This window comes from Armigeres subalbatus, chromosome 2, assembly GCF_024139115.2.
Source record: "Armigeres subalbatus isolate Guangzhou_Male chromosome 2, GZ_Asu_2, whole genome shotgun sequence".
NCBI classification, from domain to species: Eukaryota; Metazoa; Arthropoda; class Insecta; order Diptera; family Culicidae; genus Armigeres; species Armigeres subalbatus.
In genome coordinates this window covers 46,618,592-46,640,673 of record NC_085140.1, presented here as the reverse complement: position 1 = coordinate 46,640,673, position 22,082 = coordinate 46,618,592, and the positions used below count along the sequence as shown (strand labels likewise).

General features: G+C 41.5%; 2 protein-coding genes and 3 non-coding genes across 9 annotated transcripts in view; 2 read left to right on the top strand and 3 right to left on the bottom strand.

The window, feature by feature from the left end:
• Positions 1-22,082, bottom strand: part of LOC134218529 (coronin-1C-like) — a 197,675-nt gene that overhangs the window by 106,135 nt on the left and 69,458 nt on the right. The gene's annotated exons all lie outside the window — the stretch shown is intronic.
• On the bottom strand, positions 10,483-11,713 carry LOC134208954 (uncharacterized). The gene is made up of 2 exons (XM_062684922.1): positions 11,549-11,713; positions 10,483-11,443 (listed from the first exon to the last, which is right to left on the bottom strand). The coding sequence occupies exon 2, from the start codon at positions 11,290-11,292 to the stop codon at positions 10,483-10,485; it is 810 nt and encodes a 269-aa protein (XP_062540906.1). The 5' UTR covers positions 11,293-11,443; positions 11,549-11,713.
• On the top strand, positions 17,501-17,572 carry Trnae-cuc (transfer RNA glutamic acid (anticodon CUC)). Its single transcript has one exon. It is a non-coding gene; the product is annotated as a tRNA-Glu (tRNA).
• Positions 18,678-18,749, bottom strand: Trnae-cuc (transfer RNA glutamic acid (anticodon CUC)). The gene has a single exon. It is a non-coding gene; the product is annotated as a tRNA-Glu (tRNA).
• Trnae-uuc (transfer RNA glutamic acid (anticodon UUC)) lies at positions 21,282-21,353 on the top strand. The gene has a single exon. It is a non-coding gene; the product is annotated as a tRNA-Glu (tRNA).

The following is a 22,082-nucleotide window of genomic DNA, read 5'->3' as shown; positions in this document are numbered from 1 at the left end:
GAATAAAGGGCCTAAAATGGGTGAGGTAGTTCCCCCATTTTTGGCCCTTCATACAGGAGTCTGATGAAATACAAACAGTAGCATAATCATAATCGCAACGTTTGTCAGATATGGCCAGTGCTATCGGCAGGCGCCTTACTACAATAGATGGTAGTATCATCATCATCATCATAAAATGGGTGAGGTAGTTCCATCAGCAGACACTTATGCGAATCCACGGGATGAGTAGAGAATCTCCTTCTAGAAGAAAGTACTATCAATAATATAACCAAGCTCTCATTTCCCAGATTGACCCAATAGATGGGGAGAAGAGATCACCCTTTATCCACGAAATGTTAATAGTAGGAGATTGGCAAAATCCCACTCTTCCTATCCAAATCGCCTCAATCAATGCCCTGATGGTTTTTTATGTAATCATATAGTATCAAATAGATGTAATGTAAATTGATAATGTAAACAATGGAATTCTCTCACCAAATATCAATTCGTCTGTCCTATATGGGCGAGATCCTTTCTTCATTACCAGTATGTTTTGAAATAAGTTGTTGCCTCATAAAGACCGGTTGGCCTACATTGAACTTGTATTCGTATTCGATGAATGTTCAATAACTTTTTTTTGCTGAAAGTTGCCAGCAAAGCCGATAACCTATTTGTTTGTTCTAGCTTTATCTGATTGTTTGTAAAATTAGGTTATAGTCAAACCTAATAACCATAAGGAAACACCAATGGCATCGTCTCGGTCTGTATTTCAAGAACGCCATAAATCATGCCTCGTGACCGACTGAATACAAACTCACCGGCAACAATAATTCCAAAGACACGCAAAACCATAAATTCGACAAAGTCGTTCAGCTAATAATGTGGAGCGCATTCGCCGTCTATATTTATTTAGCGGGTGCGTTGTTCTAAAACAATTTTTCCCTCATCGTCATGAACGATCGATCGATCAACCTCTTCACGTCGCGACGCGTCATTTGAACCACCGACCCCAAGCGGCAACAGCGAACAACGGGGGAGTCAATGTCAGTGCCATGTAACTAACTACCGCGCCGGGTCTGGCCCGGCGAGGTTGTTCGCCAAACACTCAAACGGTAAATAAAACACCCAACCCAAAAGCACGCAGGTGTTTGCTGTGCGAACCCTTCGGGGGGCTTTGTTCATCGCAGACGGTAAGAGTTTTATGACCGAGTGAAAGTTGATTGATTATTAACGACGATACGATAAGCGGGGAAAGATACCAATAGAAAACCCATTGCGACGCGACGCCTGATTTTGGTTGATGATTCGTAGTTACAAACATGGCAGGTTATTTGCAATATCAACAATCACAGCATCAGCTAGCTATCCAGGAGAAGGTCAAATTCCACTGACTCGAATTTCCAATCTGAGCCAGTCACGACGATGTTCCGTGCAGCTTTCTGCGCCTAACGGCAGGCATAGACCGCAAGGTAAAGGGGGATTCCATTTATCGTCATGGATCAATTATTCGGCTGAAGACATGGTATTTACTGCAACATTTTATTACTTCCCGGTTGAGATAGCGGTTCGCCGGATATTTTCATCGTTATTTAGTTTACTGAAAACAAACCAAATTATTTCGAACAATGCTTCGAAGGCGCCAACAGAGAAACTGTAGTGATGTAGGCATGGACAAATAAATTACATTTTAGATCTCCAGAAAATTAAAAAGAATCCACTTGACAATAATAGAAAAGCTTCTAAATCAATAAAGTCCATCCACAAATTGCGATACGCAACAATACGATACGGTCCGTGCAAAAATTATTTGCAAGAAGGTAAGTGTGTGTCCAAAACAAACTTTGCGTCACGTAATTGGTGAACAATTTATAATCAAAAAGTTTATTCGATTGTTGACGGAAGGTTTTATATGAAATTCCTTCAATTTCAATGCATCTACACATACACCGATATCTGCGCATCATCCGTCTATGCGTTGTTAGTATGTTTGTACAACGGCATGATTGTTGCTTGGTTGCTGCTGAAAACCGGCGATGACTCATCACCGGATCTGCGCAGAATCCAACACCCCCTCCCCCACTTAGAAGTGGATCCTGCTCTGATTTCTAGGAGAGTGAAGAAAAATAAACAAGCCCACCCCCTCCGGTGGCGGATGAATGGTATTCAATGGTTTAACAAGCATGAATGGGGACAGATGGGAGTGGGTGAGACGTGTAGCCTAGTAGGTAATGATGTACTTCAGTCCTCGCAAGCCGGTCCTGTAGATGAAGGATTGCTTTCCATAGACAACGCAAAGAGGGAGGTGGTTTTTGTTAGCACTCTTCTAACCCCCAGGACCTAAAATAGACCGTTCGTTTCTCCCGCGTAAATGTTGTAAATTGCGTAAAATTCTTTCCAGCCCATGAAATTTTTAGCATACGGTCAGACAACAAAGAATGTTGATTCTCCCGGAAAGAATGGGGATGGGGATCACATTGTGTGGAGTCCTTGACTGGAAAGTGGAAATGTTTTGCTGTTTTGCATGTCTGTAGCGCAAAAGAGGGTGAACATTGAATGGCATAATGAAGGCGGCTTGTTTTGGTTGGAATTTTAGCGTTGAATTGGGGTGAACATATTCACGTGAAAAATGCAACACGTTACTTCTATGCTTACATTGTAGGGTCGTTTCGGACTGTTGCAATTCAGTGAATCTCAGTGATGAATGTCTTTGTTTTGCTACTTGTTTGAGAGGTCGTGTGCGTACAACATATTATCCGGAATAGAAATTTCTTTTAACTGCGTTACGAAGATTTCCTCCTATCGTAGTTACATTTTCAAGTATTTTTTTTTAATTTTTTATGGATCGTCATCATTGTTAAAACTTATTAAAACAAAGCATCTTCTGGGATATCAAAGGTAAACAATAATTAATACTCATTGAAATTATTATTTTTGTCAGCTTTAAGTTCAACTGGATCCGAGCTACCTACAGTGTCGATACACCTATGCCTGGGGCGTATTGTAGAGCTCCATAATCGTCGGTTTTGGGCGATGTTCCTCCAGTTTCCACGAACGTTTAGGGTCCCCAGGTCCGATTCCACCGCGGGCAGCCAGCGGGTTCGTGGCCTTCCATGAGGTCGCCAGTCTCTATCCGGTTCTCTGTTGAATGCTGTTTACGTTATTCTTTCTTCCAACATTCGCACTAAGTGACCAGCCCACTGAAGTCTGCCGTATTTTATAGGATTCACAATATTTCCATCTTTTTATACTTGATATAGCTCATGATTCATGCGTCTGCGCCACACATCAGTTTCCCTCCAAGTATTGTACGCAGCACTTTTCACTCGAGAACCTCGAAAGCGCTCCGGATCCGGAGAGGCCAAAAAAGTGCTTTGGCAAACTAGGATTTCCGGATCCGATGATCTCGTCGTTCACAAGGCCATACATCTCCAACACCAGTTGAACCCACCCCAGTAACCAACAGCAATAATCTTTTTCTCTCTAGTCTAAAGTCTTTTTCTGGCCACTGTATGCACAGCAATCATCCACGCCGTTTCCCTTCATGATTCGTATTGACCGGAGGAAACAATTATTAAGATGCTGGAAATATTTTCCTATTCAGGCTTATAGAAGTTATGTCCAAGACACTAATTTCAAAATGTAATTACACTGGATTCTGTTTTTACACGATTTACATTTTCTCAATTTTCCACTCATCCTAAATGAAAAATCCATTTTTTTGGTACTTGTGTTTATCCAATTTACTCGAAGCCAGTTGCGTTTGCTTAACGAAAACCTTGAAAGGTCATCGCGATGGTTGCTGTATTTCACAAAGAATATTGCCACTGAAGCAGGTGTTACGTGATATTTTAGCTGGCAGATATGATACAGATCGCCTCGTTTCAATGATCGCCATTACAAGATTATAACAAAATGTGGTACACCCGGTTCTTTTTTTACACGGGTGGGTTTTAGTTGATTACCACCTTTAGCGTAGATGAAACTATGAGTTAAACCCATGAATAAATTTACAAAAAATCAAAGAAAATTCAGGTGGTATTTAAAAACCTGTAAGAAATTAGATTAACCGAGAAATTAAAGAATACCAATCGTTTAAGAAAAAAATTGGGTGTATAATTATTATGAATAGCAATACTTGTAACACAACCAGTGATATCTTTGTTCTTTTCAATAAACATAATTTGTAATAATTTAAGTTATTTTCATCACTTTGCATATAACATATCGAGTTATATTTTTGTTCAATTGCAAACATATTTATTAACGTTTTTGTTAAAACTTGAAGAAATTTTATTACAATGTTTGTTATTTTAACTACTAATGGTACATGTTTTATAACAACCTTTGTTATGAAAAATTGATGTAACAGGATAACAAATCTGTTACCATCTAATGGCTTATTGAACTTTTTCAATCTTAGTTCATGGTGTGCAACATTGATCTGGATGATTTGAGCAAGTGAGGATGACAGCCATCCGAAAATACTCGGGCGAGCACTGGCGCTTGAACCTAGCTGTTGGAGATTAGCCAACCAATTGACGGTAAAATTTCCGAGTTATTAATACAGGTGAGGAACGACCGGAACGAGAGGATATATGTTCTTATCCTAGTATTAATATATTCCTGCAATGATATTACATCTTACAGACTACAATCGTTACAATGTAAATAACGGTTTTACACCGTCCTGAATCAAGTTCAATGTTGTTTTTATCTATTTGCACTTACGTTTAGTCCCGTTTGTCCTACGTTTACGGGAAGGAATCTAGGCTTCGAATCACCGGGGGTCGTATATGCTACTACTCACAAACTAGTGCTGTGTGACTAAATAAATCCGTACTAAAATAGCCGTTGAATAAGTTCATGTAAATAGTTCGATTAATAGTAGTTACCTTTGCACGTAGATATAGATATAGAAAGGATTTTAGGTTAAGTAATGTTCAATTTAGGTTAAGTAATGTTCAATTTAGGATACTACCTAGTAAACTTCTGTAGATTAGCACGATTTCTTGATTTCACTTCTTTATAGAATAAGTATAATTTAGGAGCTAAGGAGCTATGAGTTTAGTTTTAATCTTTCAACGATAAACTGCGTGTTTTGATTCTCGATCGAATACAAAGCTAGCTCTTACAAAGGCATTCAATCATGGGCAATATAATGGATGGGAAGGTGTGTCATAATCACTACTTTGCATCTATGTGTGTTTTGGGTGATAGGGTGCGCATTTACGCTAGGGGCGTATTCAACACTCCCCAGGTACGCTGACCATTGGATCAGCTTACTGTTGTACGCATCTTACATCCAAAACGGCCAGCTTTGATACAGGACGCTCGAAACTCCGTTGTCTGTTCTCACGGTTGCCGACCTTACCTGCTTATCTTTACTGTTGATGTTAGTTTGGATGACCTTACCTTTCGGCCAACACATTCTGGGTAACTTCGGATCTGCGATGACAACTATATCGCCAATTTCGATTGGCTTCAGGTACTCGTACCATTTTGTCCTACGTGTGATTTCTGGCAAATAGTCACTCAGCCAACGCTTCCAGAACAGGTTAGCTTGTTGTTGAGACATTCGCCAGTTTCTTCGTAGAATCTTACCCCTTTGTCGTCCATAGCACATAAGGGCTTCGTTCCGTCAGTTGACCCCAGAAGAAAGTGATTAGGGGTAAGCGCAGCTGCAGATTTGTCATCTACCGGAACGTGTGTTAGCGGCCGAGAGTTAACCGTGTTCTCGATCTCAGTTAGAAGATTTCAGGATCTCGTCATTGGGCTTGTGCAGGGGCGGATTTCCATTAGGTTGCGCTTCACGGTACCAATAAGGCGTTCCCAACTACCGCCCATGTGTGGCGAAGCTGGTGGAATGAACTTCCAAGATATTTCAGTGCTACTAAACTCCTTCATAATCTCGTCCTGATTGATTGTCGTCGCAGCCTCTAGTAATTCGCGACTAGCGCCTATGAAGCAGGTTCCATGGTCACTGTAGATGGTCTTTGGTGTACCTCTGCGTGCTACGAAGTTACGGAGCCCCATGATGCAGGAATCGGTACTCAGAGTATGCACCACTTCGATATGGATGGCTCGAATGGTTAGGCATGTAATCAACATTCCCCACCGTTTCTCAACGCGACGGCTTAAGGCAACTTCGATTGGGCCGAAGTAATCGATACCAATATGGGTGAAAGGCCGTGCAAATGCATCGAGTCGTTCCGGAGGGAGGTCGGCCATTATTGGAGGCCTTGGTACGGCACGATGATTCTTACAGTATTGACAGTTGTAGCGTATCTTCGCATACGTCGCACGTAGACGAGGTATGCAGTATCTCTGTCTGAGTTCATTTATCGTGGTTTCGTGATTTATGTGGTGGTACTTATTATGATAATGTGAAATTATGAGTGAGGTGGTGTGGTGGTCACGTGGGAGAATTATCGGGTTTTTAGCGTCTTCGGTTGCTAAACTGCAGGCACTTATCCTTCCTCGCATTCGCAGTAGACCTTGGTCGTCTAGCCAGGGAGTCAGTTTGAACAGTGGACTGGCCTTCGGAATGCAGTTTGTCGGTCCATTCATGGAGTCCTTGAGAGCAGCTATTTCGGATGGGTAAACTTCTCGCTGGACTTGACGTATAACGGAACGTTCGGCGATCTGCAACTCCTCCGTAGATAATGTGTCGCAGATAATGGATTTCTTCTGTATTTTTCTACGACAGTTTGCGATAAAACGATGAACGAACGCGGATATCGTGATTAGCCGCTTCCAACTAGAGACGTGGATTGCCGGGCTCGAGATGGCGTGGTGAGTTAAAAGACGGGGGCGAAGCTCCGTATCCGTCTGGCTGTTTCTTGCTAATTGAGATGGCCATTCTTTCTCTGGTTGCTGCAGGAATTGTGGTCCATTAAACAATCTGGAATCTGTAGTCATATCTGGCAGCTTTCCCCACTTTGTTCCTTCATCTGCGACATTGAGCTTTGTGGGAACCCAGCGCCACTGATCTAGTTCTGTTGCTTCCAATATTTCGCTGACTCGGCATGCAACAAACGGTGTGTACCGGCGATGATCTGAGTATAACCAACAGATTACATCCCGAGAGTCAGAGTGATAGAACAGTTTGCTCACATTGAACGAGAGAGAATCGAGTACAGTTCGGGAGAGTCTTGTTCCGATAACAGCTGCCATAAGCTCGAGCCGTGGGATCGAGTGATATTTTAGCGGGGCGACTCTTGTTTTGGCGGCGACTAGACAGCAGTGAACGGCTTCATCTTGAACGAATCGAAGGTAGCATGCAGCGGCCATACCATTCTCGCTAGAGTCTACAAATGTATGTAGTTGTACCTCGTAGTATTTCGGGGCTAGCAGGGGACAAAAACACCGTTTTATTTGAACTTGCTCTACCAAGGGCAGCACGTTAAGCCAACTACACCATTTGCCAAAGGCATTGTCGTCAATCTTCTGGTCCCATTTGATTCCGCTTCGCCAGATTTCTTGCAGAAGTATTTTCAAAAACATCAAGAATGGTGCGATAAGGCCTAGCGGATCAAATATCGTCATTAGAACTCGTAGAACCTCCGTTTCGTAGGTCGGCGATTACCTTCCACAAGTCTGTATCGTAACGATCCCATTTGACCTTGAAGGTGAAGACGTCTGTAGAGGTACACCACCACATTCCAAGTACTTTTTCTGTTGTCATCTGTGGTGAGAGGTCTAAGCTTTTTTCCTCGTCGGTACTTCCATGCATGCATTCCAGGACACGCCGAGAATTACTGGTCCAATTTCGGATTTCGAACCCACCCTGTGAGTGCACGAACTTCACGTCCCGAGCTAGTTTGATGGCTTCCTCTTCAGTGTCCACGCTAACCAACATATCATCTACGTAATGTCTGTTCTCTATCACCTCCACTGCTGCTGGATAGTCTTGAGCAAAGCGAGCGGCGTTCAATCTCATAACGTACTGGGCACAGCTAGGGGAGCAGCAAGCACCGAAGGTCATCACGCACATCGCGTAGGTCGCTATCTGGCCGTTATCGTCTCTCCAGTAGAAGCGTTGACACTGTTGGTCTTCATTCCGGATGAGAACTTGATGAAACATCTCCCGTATGTCACCTGTCAGAGCTATGGGGTGCTCTCGAAATCGAGTCAACACAGCAAACAGGGATGAGGAGTTTTCTGGGCCTTTCAATAACGCTGAGTTGAGTGAAGTCCCAAAAGCCTCAGCAGCCGCGTCCCAAACTATTCTCACCTTGTCTGGCTTGTTTGGGTTTGTTACTGGGAACATGGGAAGGTACCAGATGCGATGAAATGATTGGCGTAGCTCGTCCTCGGATAACTTTCGTATGTAACCTTTGTTAAGGTGTTCGGATATTTTCTCCCTCAGTATGTTTGCGAGTGCTTCGTCCTTCTTCATGCGCTTCTCGAGACAGTAAAAACGTCGTATAGCCATCGCTTGGCTGTCCGGCAGACGGATTGAGTCGTGGCGCCAGAGTAAACCGGTTTCGTAGCGTTGTCCTATGAGCTTGGTTTGTGATTGAAGAAGAGATTGTGCTCGTTGATCGTCAACAGACAGACTTATTTCCTGTGGCTTCATAATCCCCATGCTGTCCAGTGCAAAATACTCTTTAATAGTTTGGTGCAGATCGTCGTCGGATTGTCGATAGTTCTCACTAGAACCTATATGGTAGACAGAGTGCACCGGACTGGTTGCAGATTCTGCTGTACCAGCACCACACACCGTCCAGCCTAATCGAGTTTTGATAGCTACAGGATCATTCGGCTTTCCTTCGCGGCACTTGAGAGCGATGCTGAGATGCTGGTTCTTCAGTCCGATTAACATTCGAGGTCGAACGCCATGGTATGAGTCAATTGGAATTCCCTTTAGATGAGAGTGTAGTGAAGAAAGCTCCTCCATATCCATAGTTTGATGTGGAAGTAGAAGTTCTTTTTACGGTACGCACACCGCTGATGGCGAATCTTTTGGACCCATTTCGTGAGCCGGCTATTTCTAGCTCGATAACCTTCGACTTAACCTCTTGACGCTGCGTTCCCCGGTCCAGTGTAGACAAAGGGATCTTATTTCTCCGTTCAGCTGTAGCTCGTGGGCTAACTCTTCGTCAAGTAACGTAAGATCAGAACCGTCGTCCAGGAATGCATGTGTGCGAATTGATTTATGCGCTCCATACAGCACAACGGGAATATAACGGAAAAGTATGTCGCTTGATTTTGTCTGATGCGTGTGGCAGCTGTGCGATGTTGAACTAGGTCCTGCTGCCGGGTTCTCCCCGCTCGGGGCGTGCTCTGATGACAATGTTGACGGTGAAGATGATCCTGAAGTAGTTTGTAGTTGCTGTTTTGATCATTGTGCAACAGCATATGATGTTTAAACTGGCATCCGTTTCTCCCGCAAGGTTTGGCTTTGCATTCACCGTCGTGACGAAAGAGGCAACGACGACAGAGTCCAAATTCTCTCACTATGGCCCAGCGCGAATCACGAGAAAGTTCCAGAAAGCGCTTGCAATTGTCTATTGATTTGCAAGTTTCACTGCACACACGGCATTCGTTGATGTTCCTTCTGTTGTATGGGCGCGATGTATGGTACTCAGGTAGATTGCTCTCTGAGTGGGCGTTCACAGAGGCATTCCCTTTCTTCGCTCCACTTCTCTCACTCTTCATTGTTGTAGAATGGGTGATATTTGGAACGGTCACTGTGCTGGCAACTTCCGCAAGCGAGTAAACCCAATTACTGAATGATGCTAGGTTGACACTTGAAGGGAAACCCTGTGCTGTGCCCAGTTCAGTTTAATTGTGGGAGGTAGCTTGCCCACAAGCTGGTGTAGAAGAGTTGCGGTGTAGAGGTATTCGTCCAGGCCGCAGGCATCTACAGTTGCACAAACGTTCCCCACGCTCACGGCGAAGTCCACCAGAGTTTCAAGCTTATCCTCTCTTATGGCCGGTAGGGAGTGGATTTTTCTATGAGTGTATGAACTATGGATTCAGGCTGTCCGAACATCATCTTAAGCGTTTTCAATACACCAGGAACGTTAGAAGGATGAACCAAACGGCACCTTACAGCTTCGAAAGCACGGCCTCGAAGACTTTTCTGCAATCGAAATATGTTCTCGTCGTTCGTGAAACCACACATGGCCGTTGTGTTATTGAATGTGGCTATAAATAGAGGCCAATCCTCGGGATTACCGGAAAACTGGGGCAGATCCTTGGATATAGCCTGTCGTGCTGCTAACTGGTTTCTAGTTAGTGAACAGATCTCTTCTTCGGGTTGTGGTGCGTGAGCGATGCACTCTGGAATACGCTGCTGGACGTTACGTTGTGCATTCACAAATGTTCTAGTTCGATCGTTGCGTTGTTGATTTCTAGTTACGAATGATTCAGATGCAATTGATTCTTCAGGTAACGAACGCTGATCCTCCGGTTGTGAATGGTGACTTGATTGGGCTTGAGGTATCCATTTTTCTATGGCTTCTGATTCGCTGTACATGTTTGATCCGTCATCACTTGCTAGCTCTTCCAGTAGTTTGTATTTCTCATCCAAGTATGCTTGTTCCTGTTCAATCTTCTTTTGATTAAGGATCCGTTCTTCTTCAAGTTTTGCAGTCGCAGTTTGGCGAGAGATTGTGTAGATCTGTTAGAGGCACCGGAAACTATCGAATTACTTCTTCCGCTGTTGTTTTTCGGTGGGCGACCGTCCGTCTCCTTCAATAATTCCTCGGCGCTAGTTTTAGACTGCAGTTTTTTACTAATGATCGCAGGAATTGCGTATTCTTTCAGTGTTAACTCGGCGATCTGTTTTACCTGCTGCTGATCTTGGGAGAGATGATCCGGTATATCCGTTTTTCCTTTCGATGACTTCTTCTTCTCGTTCTTTTTAGGTTCCAGCCCCAGTCCTGTCTGACATGGATTCGACGATTTGGGTGTGAGCAGATCATTCGGCTGCGAACATTTGTTGCTACCACCAGAAACCTTGACAGTCTGCTTCTTCTTTGTACCACCGCAGGAAATTCCGCCGTCTCTCCGACTTGGTAGCTTACCAGGAACGTTCAGTGATTGCGCGCAGTATACACAGTCCCAAGGATTATTCTCGATAGCTTGAGTGACGCCAACGCAGGTAAAGTGGTACCATTTGAGACATGTATCACACCTCACCATCTCTTCGGTGTCGCTTGTACGGCAAACTCTGCACGACTGTCCTGGGAAGGAGGGTTCTGGTTCAATAGTTTCACTTGTGACCACCACTTGCACACCACCGATTGCACCTTTTTCACTACCACCGGCATTGCTGCCTTTATTTGACCGACCTCGATTCGACATACCGTATCTGACCGCGCCGACTCGTAAACGAATATATTAAAATGTTGGAGATTAGCCAACCAATTGACGGGTGAATTTCCGAGATATTAATACAGGTGAGGAACGACCGGAACGAGAGGATTTATGTTCTTATCCTAGTATTAATATATTCCTGCAATGATATTACATCTTACAGACTACAATCGTTACAATGTAAATAACGGTTTTACACCGTCCTGAATCAAGTTCAATGTTGTTTTTATCTATTTGCACTTACGTTTAGTCCCGTTTGTCCTACGTTTACGGGAAGGAATCTAGGCTTCGAATCACCGGGGGTCGTATATGCTACTACTCACAAACTAGTGCTGTGTGACTAAATAAATCCGTACTAAAATAGCCGTTGAATAAGTTCATGTAAATAGTTCGATTAATAGTAGTTACCTTTGCACGTAGATATAGATATAGAAAGGATTTTAGGTTAAGTAATGTTCAATTTAGGTTAAGTAATGTTCAATTTAGGATACTACCTAGTAAACTTCTGTAGATTAGCACGATTTCTTGATTTCACTTCTTTATAGAATAAGTATAATTTAGGAGCTAAGGAGCTATGAGTTTAGTTTTAATCTTTCAACGATAAACTGCGTGTTTTGATTCTCGATCGAATACAAAGCTAGCTCTTACAAAGGCATTCAATCATGGGCAATATAATGGATGGGAAGGTGTGTCATAATCACTACTTTGCATCTATGTGTGTTTTGGGTGATAGGGTGCGCATTTACGCTAGGGGCGTATTCAACACTAGCTATTTAGCACTGTGAAGAATTAAATAATTTTACAGAACCCGTAGCTTCCGGGAACGAAAGCAACCCAGAAATGAAGTTACGCTCCAGAAGAATACCAGAATAGAATAGAAGAATAGGAGAATCCATGCGATTGCCCGAGGAGGGAGCTCCTTCTGGAGCTGGTCCTGGGACGGGGGATAGAGCGAGCGGTCAGCGGCTAGAGGAAGGAGAGGTGCAACAGCGACCCTCTAGTCATCGGGCTCAGCCCGTACCGACAAGGCAGAACAGGAACGGCAGCAGAAGAAATCACCAAGGCAATGCTGCACCTGCTGATGTTGCGTCAATCACTCACGTTAGCAAGCCACCGACGGCAGCGGATCAGGTGGACAAGGGAGATGAATCAATACGTTATCCGTTGCTACTACGTTTGCACCAGGATGGAGACGGATATGTCCACCAGACCGGCGATGCAGGAGATGTTCAATGAGAGGTTCCCTCGATTTGCACCCCAGCTTGACCAGAACAAGTTGTATACACGCCAGAGAGCTATTATGTCACATAATATGCTGACTCCAGAAGAGCTGCAGTTTATCGTGTAGCTGTAGCTGCAGTTGCTGTTCTAACGACGTTAGGAATGCGAACGCGACCACAAGGTGAGAGTGTTGGACGCGCACGCCCTAAAGTACAAAAACCCGCGTAGATACGACGTCTGGAATGTTCGAAGAGGAAGGGGCTAAATCGAAGGTTCAATATCAACGAAAGGGAGTTCTACAACATCCGAAACGACAAAGCTGACTTTGGCGAAGGCCTTCCGGAGATTGAAGTCACACAGTTTGGTCCAATCTGGGAGAACCCCGTCATACACAATGGCGATAGGATGTGTATGGCAGAAGAAGAGCGATATTGCGGTGGAATTGGAGACATGACCTCTATCAACGTGACTAGATAACCCCGGGCAGGTACAGGAATTCATCACTAGGGGTGTCACTTATCTTCTCCCTAAGGATCGGAGCACTTTGCGCCCAGCCAAGTAAAGAACAATAACGTGCCTTTCGAATCTGTACAAAGCGCTATCATCGGTAATAGCGAGGAGTATGCAGAACCATTGCGACGTCAACAACCTGATAACCGAGGAACAAAAAGGTTGTCGACGCAACAAACGAGGCTGCAAGGATCAATCGTTGTTGGGCAGGCCACCCACAAGCAAAGAAACCTGAGCATGGCGTATATCGACTATAAAAAGGCATACGACTTAGTACCTCACTCGTACCTCCTTAAGGTACTGAAGTTGTATAAGATAGACGGTAACGTTGTCAGGCTAATGCAGCACGCTATGAAGATGAGGAACACATCCCTACACATTACCGACGGAGAAAAGGTGTTACGGTCCAGGACTCTCAGCATCAGGAGAGGCATATTCCAAGGCGATACCTTTAGCCTCCTTTATGGTTTTGCCTTGCCATGAACCCTCTTAGCAGAGCACTCAACCAACAAAACTATGCCTATAATTTAAAGAGTGGGGAAAGGAGTACAAACATTACCAACACCTTCTTTATGGACAATTTGAAGCTATTTGTGGAATCTGTGGAGAAGCTGCACCAATTTCTGCGGCTTGTAACGGTATTCAGCAACGGCATCCAGATAGAGTTTGGTATCGATAAATGTCGGGTTCACCTGGTGGATGCCGACAGTTTCCGCGTCAACGAACAGGAAGAGATTCGGAACATGAAGGCGAAACGTACAAGTTCCTAGGTTTCTTACAACCGAAGGGAACTCGACACACGATTATCAAAAAGGAGCTCCAGGAAAAGTTCTTGCATCGAGTCAACGGTATTTTAATAAGCTTCTTGTCGGCCGGCAACAAAGTGAAGGCGATAAACGCGTTTGCCGTGTCCTCGTTGACATACAGTTCGGCGTGGTGAAGTAGCCCAAGACTGACTTGGAGGCGTTAGAACGAGCAGCACGAGTGGCTATCACTAAGCATCGCATGCGCCATCCAAAATCGTTCATTAAGAGAGTCACCCTGCCACGTACAGTAGGAGGAAGAGGCGTCACCGATATACAGACACTATGTGTTTCTCAGATCCAGCAGTTGCGAAGATACTTCGTGGAAAGCCAGAAACGGCACGAAATCTATCGCGCTCTGTGTGAAACTGACCACGGATTCAGTGCTCCGCATCTGGCGCAGGAGACGATGCATGGGACGATGGGACGCACCCCATCAACTGGAGTTAGAATATATCGATAAAGTGGCATCGAATACGTGGTTGGTGCGGGGTGAAATCCTCTCAGAAACAGAAGGATTCATGGTAGCCAGCCAGAATTGGGTAATTGCGACGAAGAACTTTCGGCACTATATATTGCACGAAAACGCGGAGGACCGCTGCAGGAAGTGAAATTCAGTAGGAGAAACGATCAAGCATATCGTGCCCGGGTGTTCAGCCTTTAGCTGTTTTAGCCTATCTCGGTCGCCATAACGAAGTAGCCAAGATTGTGCACCAACAGTTTTAAAGCACAACTTGGTTAACCAGTTTGTCACCTACTACCAGGGAATGTAATTCTCACTCATTCTCACGAGCAGTAAATTCCAGCCACTGTTCACTTGGATCGAAGCGCAATTTGCACCAGCTCTGATCAATCATGGAGTAGCAACCATTGATATGAACCGTCAGGCTAAGCTAAGCTAATAATGAGCAGATAAATAAGATTAAGATAAATGCCAACAACGTTAGTCTCACAGAGTGATTTTAAGACATTACATCGCGCAACTTACCGAGCAAACAAAAAAAATCGTTTCAATAGTACATACACAATTGCACATTACACAGTTACACACATTGTTACACTGGGTTGTCAATAATTAGAACCAAAGCATGTTATTTTGTACGTAAATTATGGCAATTTATCATTGGTGCTTGATGCGGATTGACAGAGCTCCGAACAATTCTGAATAAGAACTTTTAAAACTCAGTACATATTCTTGGAAGATGACTTGCGGACCCTCCTTAGATTGCGTTGTTGGCGACGTGTAGCCGTGGACCGAGCCGCATGGAGAAGACTTTTATATACCGCACATGCCACTTCGGCCTTAGTCTGAATAAATAAATAAATAAATAATTCTTGGCGAATAAAAAATTGCTACAATCTTATACAAACAGGATTTGTTCTTATACAGGTTTTGTATAAAATTCTAATAAGATAGACAGATGTCATATGAACTACCTTTATATAATACTAAGAATTCAGAACATGTTAATTACAGTTTTCTACAAAATTATGCTTGTTAAAACCTGACAAAATTCGACTGAATTCAAACCTCCAGTGATTTCCCGAACTTTATGAATGACAAACCTGTTCAAGAGATTCTAATCTCCCTTTAGTCAGAAGTAAACAATCATGCTCAAATCATCGTTGGATCGATGATGTGTCGCTGTAACGTGGTTGTTGAAGTAAAATATGCCCCGCAGTAAAATCTGCATACATATTCTTATTTACTTCATACAATGCTCATCATGTCAGGAGCACATTTATCGTCGTATAACTTCCAGTTGGCCGCTAGCTCCGAGGGTGGCCCTATTACTTATCCACAGAAAATGACTCTTGTCTCACCTGATAGCATCCGCCGTACAGACTTCATCTTATCATTGCCCATATCTTGGCGAGACTCTGTGGCACATTGGTAAAATAGCTGTGTAAGCACGCTTGTAGCTACGTGCCGGAGGATCATGCACTAGCATTACTCAGACTCATGCTACTTATGTGCGATAATACATCTAGTTCCACCCGAGAGGCATCACCCAGTGGACCTGCACTGTCGTCACTGTAGTTACTGCTTTAGCCTTATGGTGCACCTTCCTAAGTAAGTGGGTAATGCATCTAGGAACCGACTGCCGTTGTTGTTGATGCTTTCTGAGACGAGTTTTTCCTGTTTTCGTAAACGTTTTAGTTTATTTTCCGCGCTCTCGGACTGACTGTAAACCGTTCCGATTATGAAACATTGACTACCCTACCGGACGACCGACCTTGCCTGGTTGTGATTTTTCCATTTCAATGCTTCTCTCTTCAATTGGTGCAGGCACCACAAATGCTGTTCGGTTTACATATACTTCCTATGATTGTATACCTGTCCCATGTGAATAGAAAACTCTGCTAACATGGGACAGAGATGCAATTTTACTCGAAGAGAGAAAAGCGGCCAAGTTGCAATGTATGTCAATGCACCAGGGATGAAAAATAATAGCGCTTTGATTATGTTTTGATATCAAGGAAAAAGATGCTGAAACGGACGGGTCACTACCTTTCAGTTTGATCATACAAGATTGTTCCGCAATCAGGTTCATTACGATACGGCACTATGGTCCTTGAAATCTGATATAGATTTTGTTATTATTTATGTTATACATATAAATATAGGAATCATATGCAGTTGATTGATGCGAAAAAGGTACCATTGAATGATCATTTTCATTAGCACACTCAGTTGTGGAAAAACACAGATTTTGAAAATGGTATTGACATTACAAATTTATGATGTTTAAACAAATTAAATGCCTTCTTTTCAGTACATTAAGATATCCGTTCGACCCATATGGTAGGGTACATATTCGGACTAGAGTGTTAAAACTAAATTCGTATAAATACTTTTTTCTTCTATTTTCTCCCACTGTGTACGAATTGACTTAGGTTACGACGTGCGGAACTACGCCGTGTTTGATAGGGACGGTTTGTTTACCTACTTCAAAACGAGACGACAAGCATGGCATAGGTGTGATTGTGATGCGAACGGCTACGCTATGTCTACTCTCCAACGAGCGATTATAAAATCTCGATGCGCACTGTCGGTGAGCGAATCGCCAAGATTTATTTATATTTTCCGAAGGGTTACGATGGATGACATCAGATATCTAAAGCTAAGCGAATGTTTGAAAGCGATAAACTTGGGTGTGATCGAAAATTTATATTGATTTGATATTCTAATCCTAACTGTTTCTCAAACTATTCTAATTTTGTTAGTCATCTATAAAGGACCGGTTTGATTCAGGTGCGTCGTCTTCAAATTATTATTTTACTTTTAACATTTTTTTTGCTATTTTATAAATTCTAAAAAATTCAAACCACCAGTTGAACCCTCGCACAAAATGTAAAACTCAAATTTTAAATTTTCGTGTTTGGGAACTGTTTTATGTGATGTACCACACAATCGTGATGTTTCAAGCGTGCGGGTCATGCATCGGAAACAGCACCAGAGAAACCACATCGCTGTGTGCCTTGATATGAGCGTGTACCTCGCCGGCTACGTACTTGCATGGGAGAGCGTTCATTCGGTGCACAGTTACGGTTTGGAGGACCAATTCCACACCTATTCGCTTCGCACATAGCATGACTCGACGCAGCGTGGGGAAGGCAACTAATTTATTAGAGGTGATTTTCAAGACATCATCATACAGTCCCATATTGTCTAGTGGTTAGGATATCCGGCTCTCACCCGGAAGGCCCGGGTTCGATTCCCGGTATGGGAAACTTTTTTTGTTGATGGAAAACACTTTTATTAAACTAGCAATACAATTTTAATATGTATAGGGGAGCTGTTCCGTTTTCCATCTCACTGGACATATATTCATCTCATCGCAAAACAAAGAAACACAGCACCAATCTAGTCGCTTCTTTTTGCTAACATGCGTGCTCACATCTGAAAAAAAAATAACAAAAATAGAAAACAACCCAAATACCTTTTCATTGCTTTGTTTTTGATGGGATTAATATAGGAGCTATGGGATGAAGTGCCAAACCGTTCCCCAAATACAATTTAATAATTGAGATAACTATTCTTATAGTTTGTATAACAATAAGGCTTGCTAGCTGCATAAAAACGGGACGAAAGAAAGAGATCCGATGGATGGAAAACATCAATGTCAGAGTTTCATCGTTGTTGGTCTTGCAATTAATTTAAAAACCATAAAATTTTATTTGTTCTGTTATATTATGTAACCTAGATTTACCCGGGACATTTAAAAAGTGATGAAAGTGAACCAATCTAATAGTAGGTAATCTGCCACTCACAAATAAACCTTATCTGAAACATGAAATAAACATCAAGAAAAACTGTGCTCGAATTGCGGTTTTAACGGTAGTGCGCTAAGTTCATGAGTTATTCATTGACCACTTAATGCTTTTGAACAATTTCAATCAATGATATAATGCATTTAAACTTGTTTGATTATTTTATACAAGTCTAAACAAGTAGGTTAGTAAGTTAACTATGGCATCCAATTTTAGTTATCATTACTATAATGACGAATACGCGTATGGTATGACACACTGAAGACAACCTTTCAGTTGTGATTGCAAAAAGTAATAAAAATTCAATGACTATAACAAACTGAAGCTTAAAATGTAAACAAATAAACATTCGATATTAAATTAAATATTAATTAAACAAACAACCATAGATTGAATTCATTCAGATTAAAACGGAACCAAATCATTTTAATGTTCTAATTTTTTGCCGCATCAATTATACTATACGCATAATTTAAAAAATATAAAAAGCTATTGAAGTTATTTTTAAGAATTGTATCATATTATGAGCGATGAAATCACAATCTAGAAGTTTCTGTAAAAAGTTTCCCATACCGGGAATCGAACCCGGGCCTTCCGGGTGAGAGCCGGATATCCTAACCACTAGACAATATGGGACTGGTGACTAAATAGCGCTAAAATAGCTTCAAAAGGGAAGCTTCGGAACATAAAACTAAGAAAAAAAAATGAAATTTCCCAAGCAATGTGCTCAAAAATTTTCATATTCTTATAGGCATTTCTTTTTTTGATAGACCAAAATCTCATATGAAACCTCGGTATTTCCCGTAATGGGCACCACCAAGCCGTCTCTCTCAGGGCACCTGGAGGGAACGTGCATTATTTTAATTTATTATTTGTTACATGTTGATAGTTAATCTTTATGTTGTTATAAAATAATTGTAGCATGGGGCTTGTTACACTGGCGCCCAGCTAAATAACCCACAATGATAAGAATGATGATTTGAGATTACGACAAGTATCGATTTGATTGTTTAGTGTGGGATTCATTTGATTTTTCACTTTTTTCATTTCTCCTATTTGTATAATATTTATTGTTTGGATGAATTTCTACAGTTTTCTATAATTTTGGTTCAAGTCATGAGATTTTGTTGGAAAGAACAAGCTTGAACAATGTAGATGAGCTGGCTGCTATTATATAAGAGAACTGCTCCCTGTGAAATTCTTATGACAATACAAAAGTATTACCGAAGAAATCTTAAGAAACTCCCTTAATTTCCCAAAAAAATATAAAACGAATCCCGCAGGACTTCCAAAGAATTTTCCTTTAAAATTCCTTTTAAAAAAAAATATTAAATCCACTTTTTGAACAGTTTTCCGTGGAAATTCCGGAAAATGTCCCGTAAAATTTTCAGGGAGTTTCTCATGAAATGTCCTAAGAGTTTCCCGCGGATATTTCAAAGAATTTTCTGTGAAAATATTCAACAGAATTTTCGAAGAGCTTTACCAAGATATTTGGAACAATTTCCCGTGACAATTCTGAATAATTTTTCATGATTGTTCCGTAGAATTTTTTGCTAATATTTTTTTGGGAATTCCGAAGACCCTCCCTTGAAAATTCTACAAAATTTCTTTGTGGAAACTTTAAACTAGTCCCCGTGGAAAATTAGAAAATAGATTCCATTTGACTATTTTGGAAAAACGTTATCTGGGCCGGGGACGATTTCGAACCTCCACGCTCCGCTCGTAACTACTTTTGTATGGAAGCTTTAATTTTTTTGTATGAACCGTAACGCTTGACCTGACTCCACCCTCCCCCTATAGCGTTACGTAATTTGTGAACAGCCCCTTAGATTGTTACGACGATATTCAAAAGATTCTCCCGTAGATATCTTGAAAATATCTCGAAAAAATAAAAAAAAATCGAATGCAAAACGCCACACCGATCTACGTCGCTAGAATGGCTATCGGCGTGACGCCGAAAACGCCACCGCCGCCGACGATTTTCGGACCGGCGCACACCTCTAATAGCGGATGTAAATGGAATAGTGAAATATTTTAACCTTGAGAGTATAACAACTAGAAAATCGTAACGTTCAAAATTAAATGTGTTGAGTGTTTGATAGCTTTGTCAATTTTGTGTTAAATTCAGGGATTTGCGTCTTCAGCACCGTTCAGGCAAACGAAATTCAATTTGATAATATAAGGTGTATCAGTACCTCTATTCAAATTGTTTCAAAATTACAAAATTATAATTTCTTCATTATTTCCACTATTCTCGTGATAATATACAATATGAAATCATGTATTCCCTTTATAATATCTAGACGTCAGAGCATTACGAACATTCCATTTTTTTATATCTATTTCATATTCTACTCTGCAATGTTTCCGAAATCTTCATGTAGTTTTTTTTTCATATTCATGGATTTGTTCAAGATTTTTTTATTTCCCATTTCATCGTTAATCTGTGATTATATTTTCGCCTTTCACAAGCCGATGTCTTGAATCGTATTTGTGTGGATTTCCGGGATCCCATTCGATTCATAGGATTTACATTTGTCTCTTAAATAAGCATATAAAGGAGTCTCAAGCGTCCACGGTTTAGAAGAGTGTGCCCATTCTAAAATTGTCGGCCGTGGCATAGTTTGTTTCACGGATTTTTTAAGGACACTTTTTGAATTTCTGAAACTCTCTGTAAAATTATTCTAGTGAAATTCTTCAAATATTTATCTGAATTCCTCCGAAAACTTTAACAGTAATTTTAGAAAACAACTTTAGATCAATATTATTATCCATGATTAATAATTTCCACCAAAACGTTGAGCCAATGAAAGCATTATTGCCTAAATCATTTTTATTATACGAATTAAATAAACATTATTATAATTATGTTTCTGATTGATCATACTAAAATAGACAATAATAGACTTCAGTCTTTTCGCCAACAAAATATGTTTGTTGCATTACCCTTTTAAATGGAAGTTTCAATATTGATGTGAAGCCACTCTGTGTGAACTACCCTTAGCGTGTAATGAAATCCTATTTTCAACCGAAGAGAAACGCCTGCGCTCTTTGGTGTTCATTTTCCGCTCTTCTGCTCTTCGGTAGGTTAGACTGGGTGAATGATTGATGCGAATTATGTTGAATGGTGAAGTTTGAGTGTGTGCTTTGCTACTTCACCACACGTATTCCCATATGGTCTAGTGGCTAGGATATCTGGCTTTCACCCAGAAGGCCCGGGTTCGATTCCCGGTATGGGAAATTTTTTGCTTTTCGTACCATGGTTGCCAATCAGTAAATGTGATTTAAAAAGATCGGTATATAAAAATCGGCCCTCCGGGCCTCCTATCAAAATTTCGTTTTTGGAGCAATATTATAGCCTTTACGTACACTTAGTGTACGAGAAAGGCAAAAATCATTGTTTGGAAAGTATGTGATATGATGTTCTGTTGTAATTCAGTTACTTTAACATTGAAAGGATATGATACGACTATTTACAAAACCGTCATTCATTAATAGTTTTGATGTTAATAGTCGTTCAAACCATATTGATTTAGAGTTTAAAAGGATGTTTTTTCAGCTTTGATAAGGTATTTCTAAATTAATTATTAAGTTCAACACCGTGTAAAAAAGAGTTTGAATGTATTATACGAATAATCGTATTATAATTATAGATTATTGACATCTTGGAATAGCGACGAAGTACTACAGTATGAAAAGTTATTCACAGGGTCTTACTAATTTTCCTGCAATCATTGATTTGTAACATAGTCACAGCCAATGCTACTCATACCAATCCACCTATCTCCAGCTTGGATGGGCATGAGGAAATAAGATATCCACACAATCAACGTATTACACCAGCATAAAAAATATCACAAAAAACGGCACATCAGCATAACCCGTACATCATTAGCCAAGCCTTTCGGTTGTCCGTTCATCAGCTGGGGCTGATCTCATAATCTGATCCGATCCGTTTCCACTGCAAAA

Excerpts from the sequence above, each read along its gene's own strand:
- LOC134208954 (XM_062684922.1), bottom strand. The coding sequence starts at position 11,292 with ATGTCGAATCGAGGTCGGTCAAATAAAGGCAGCAATGCCGGTGGTAGT.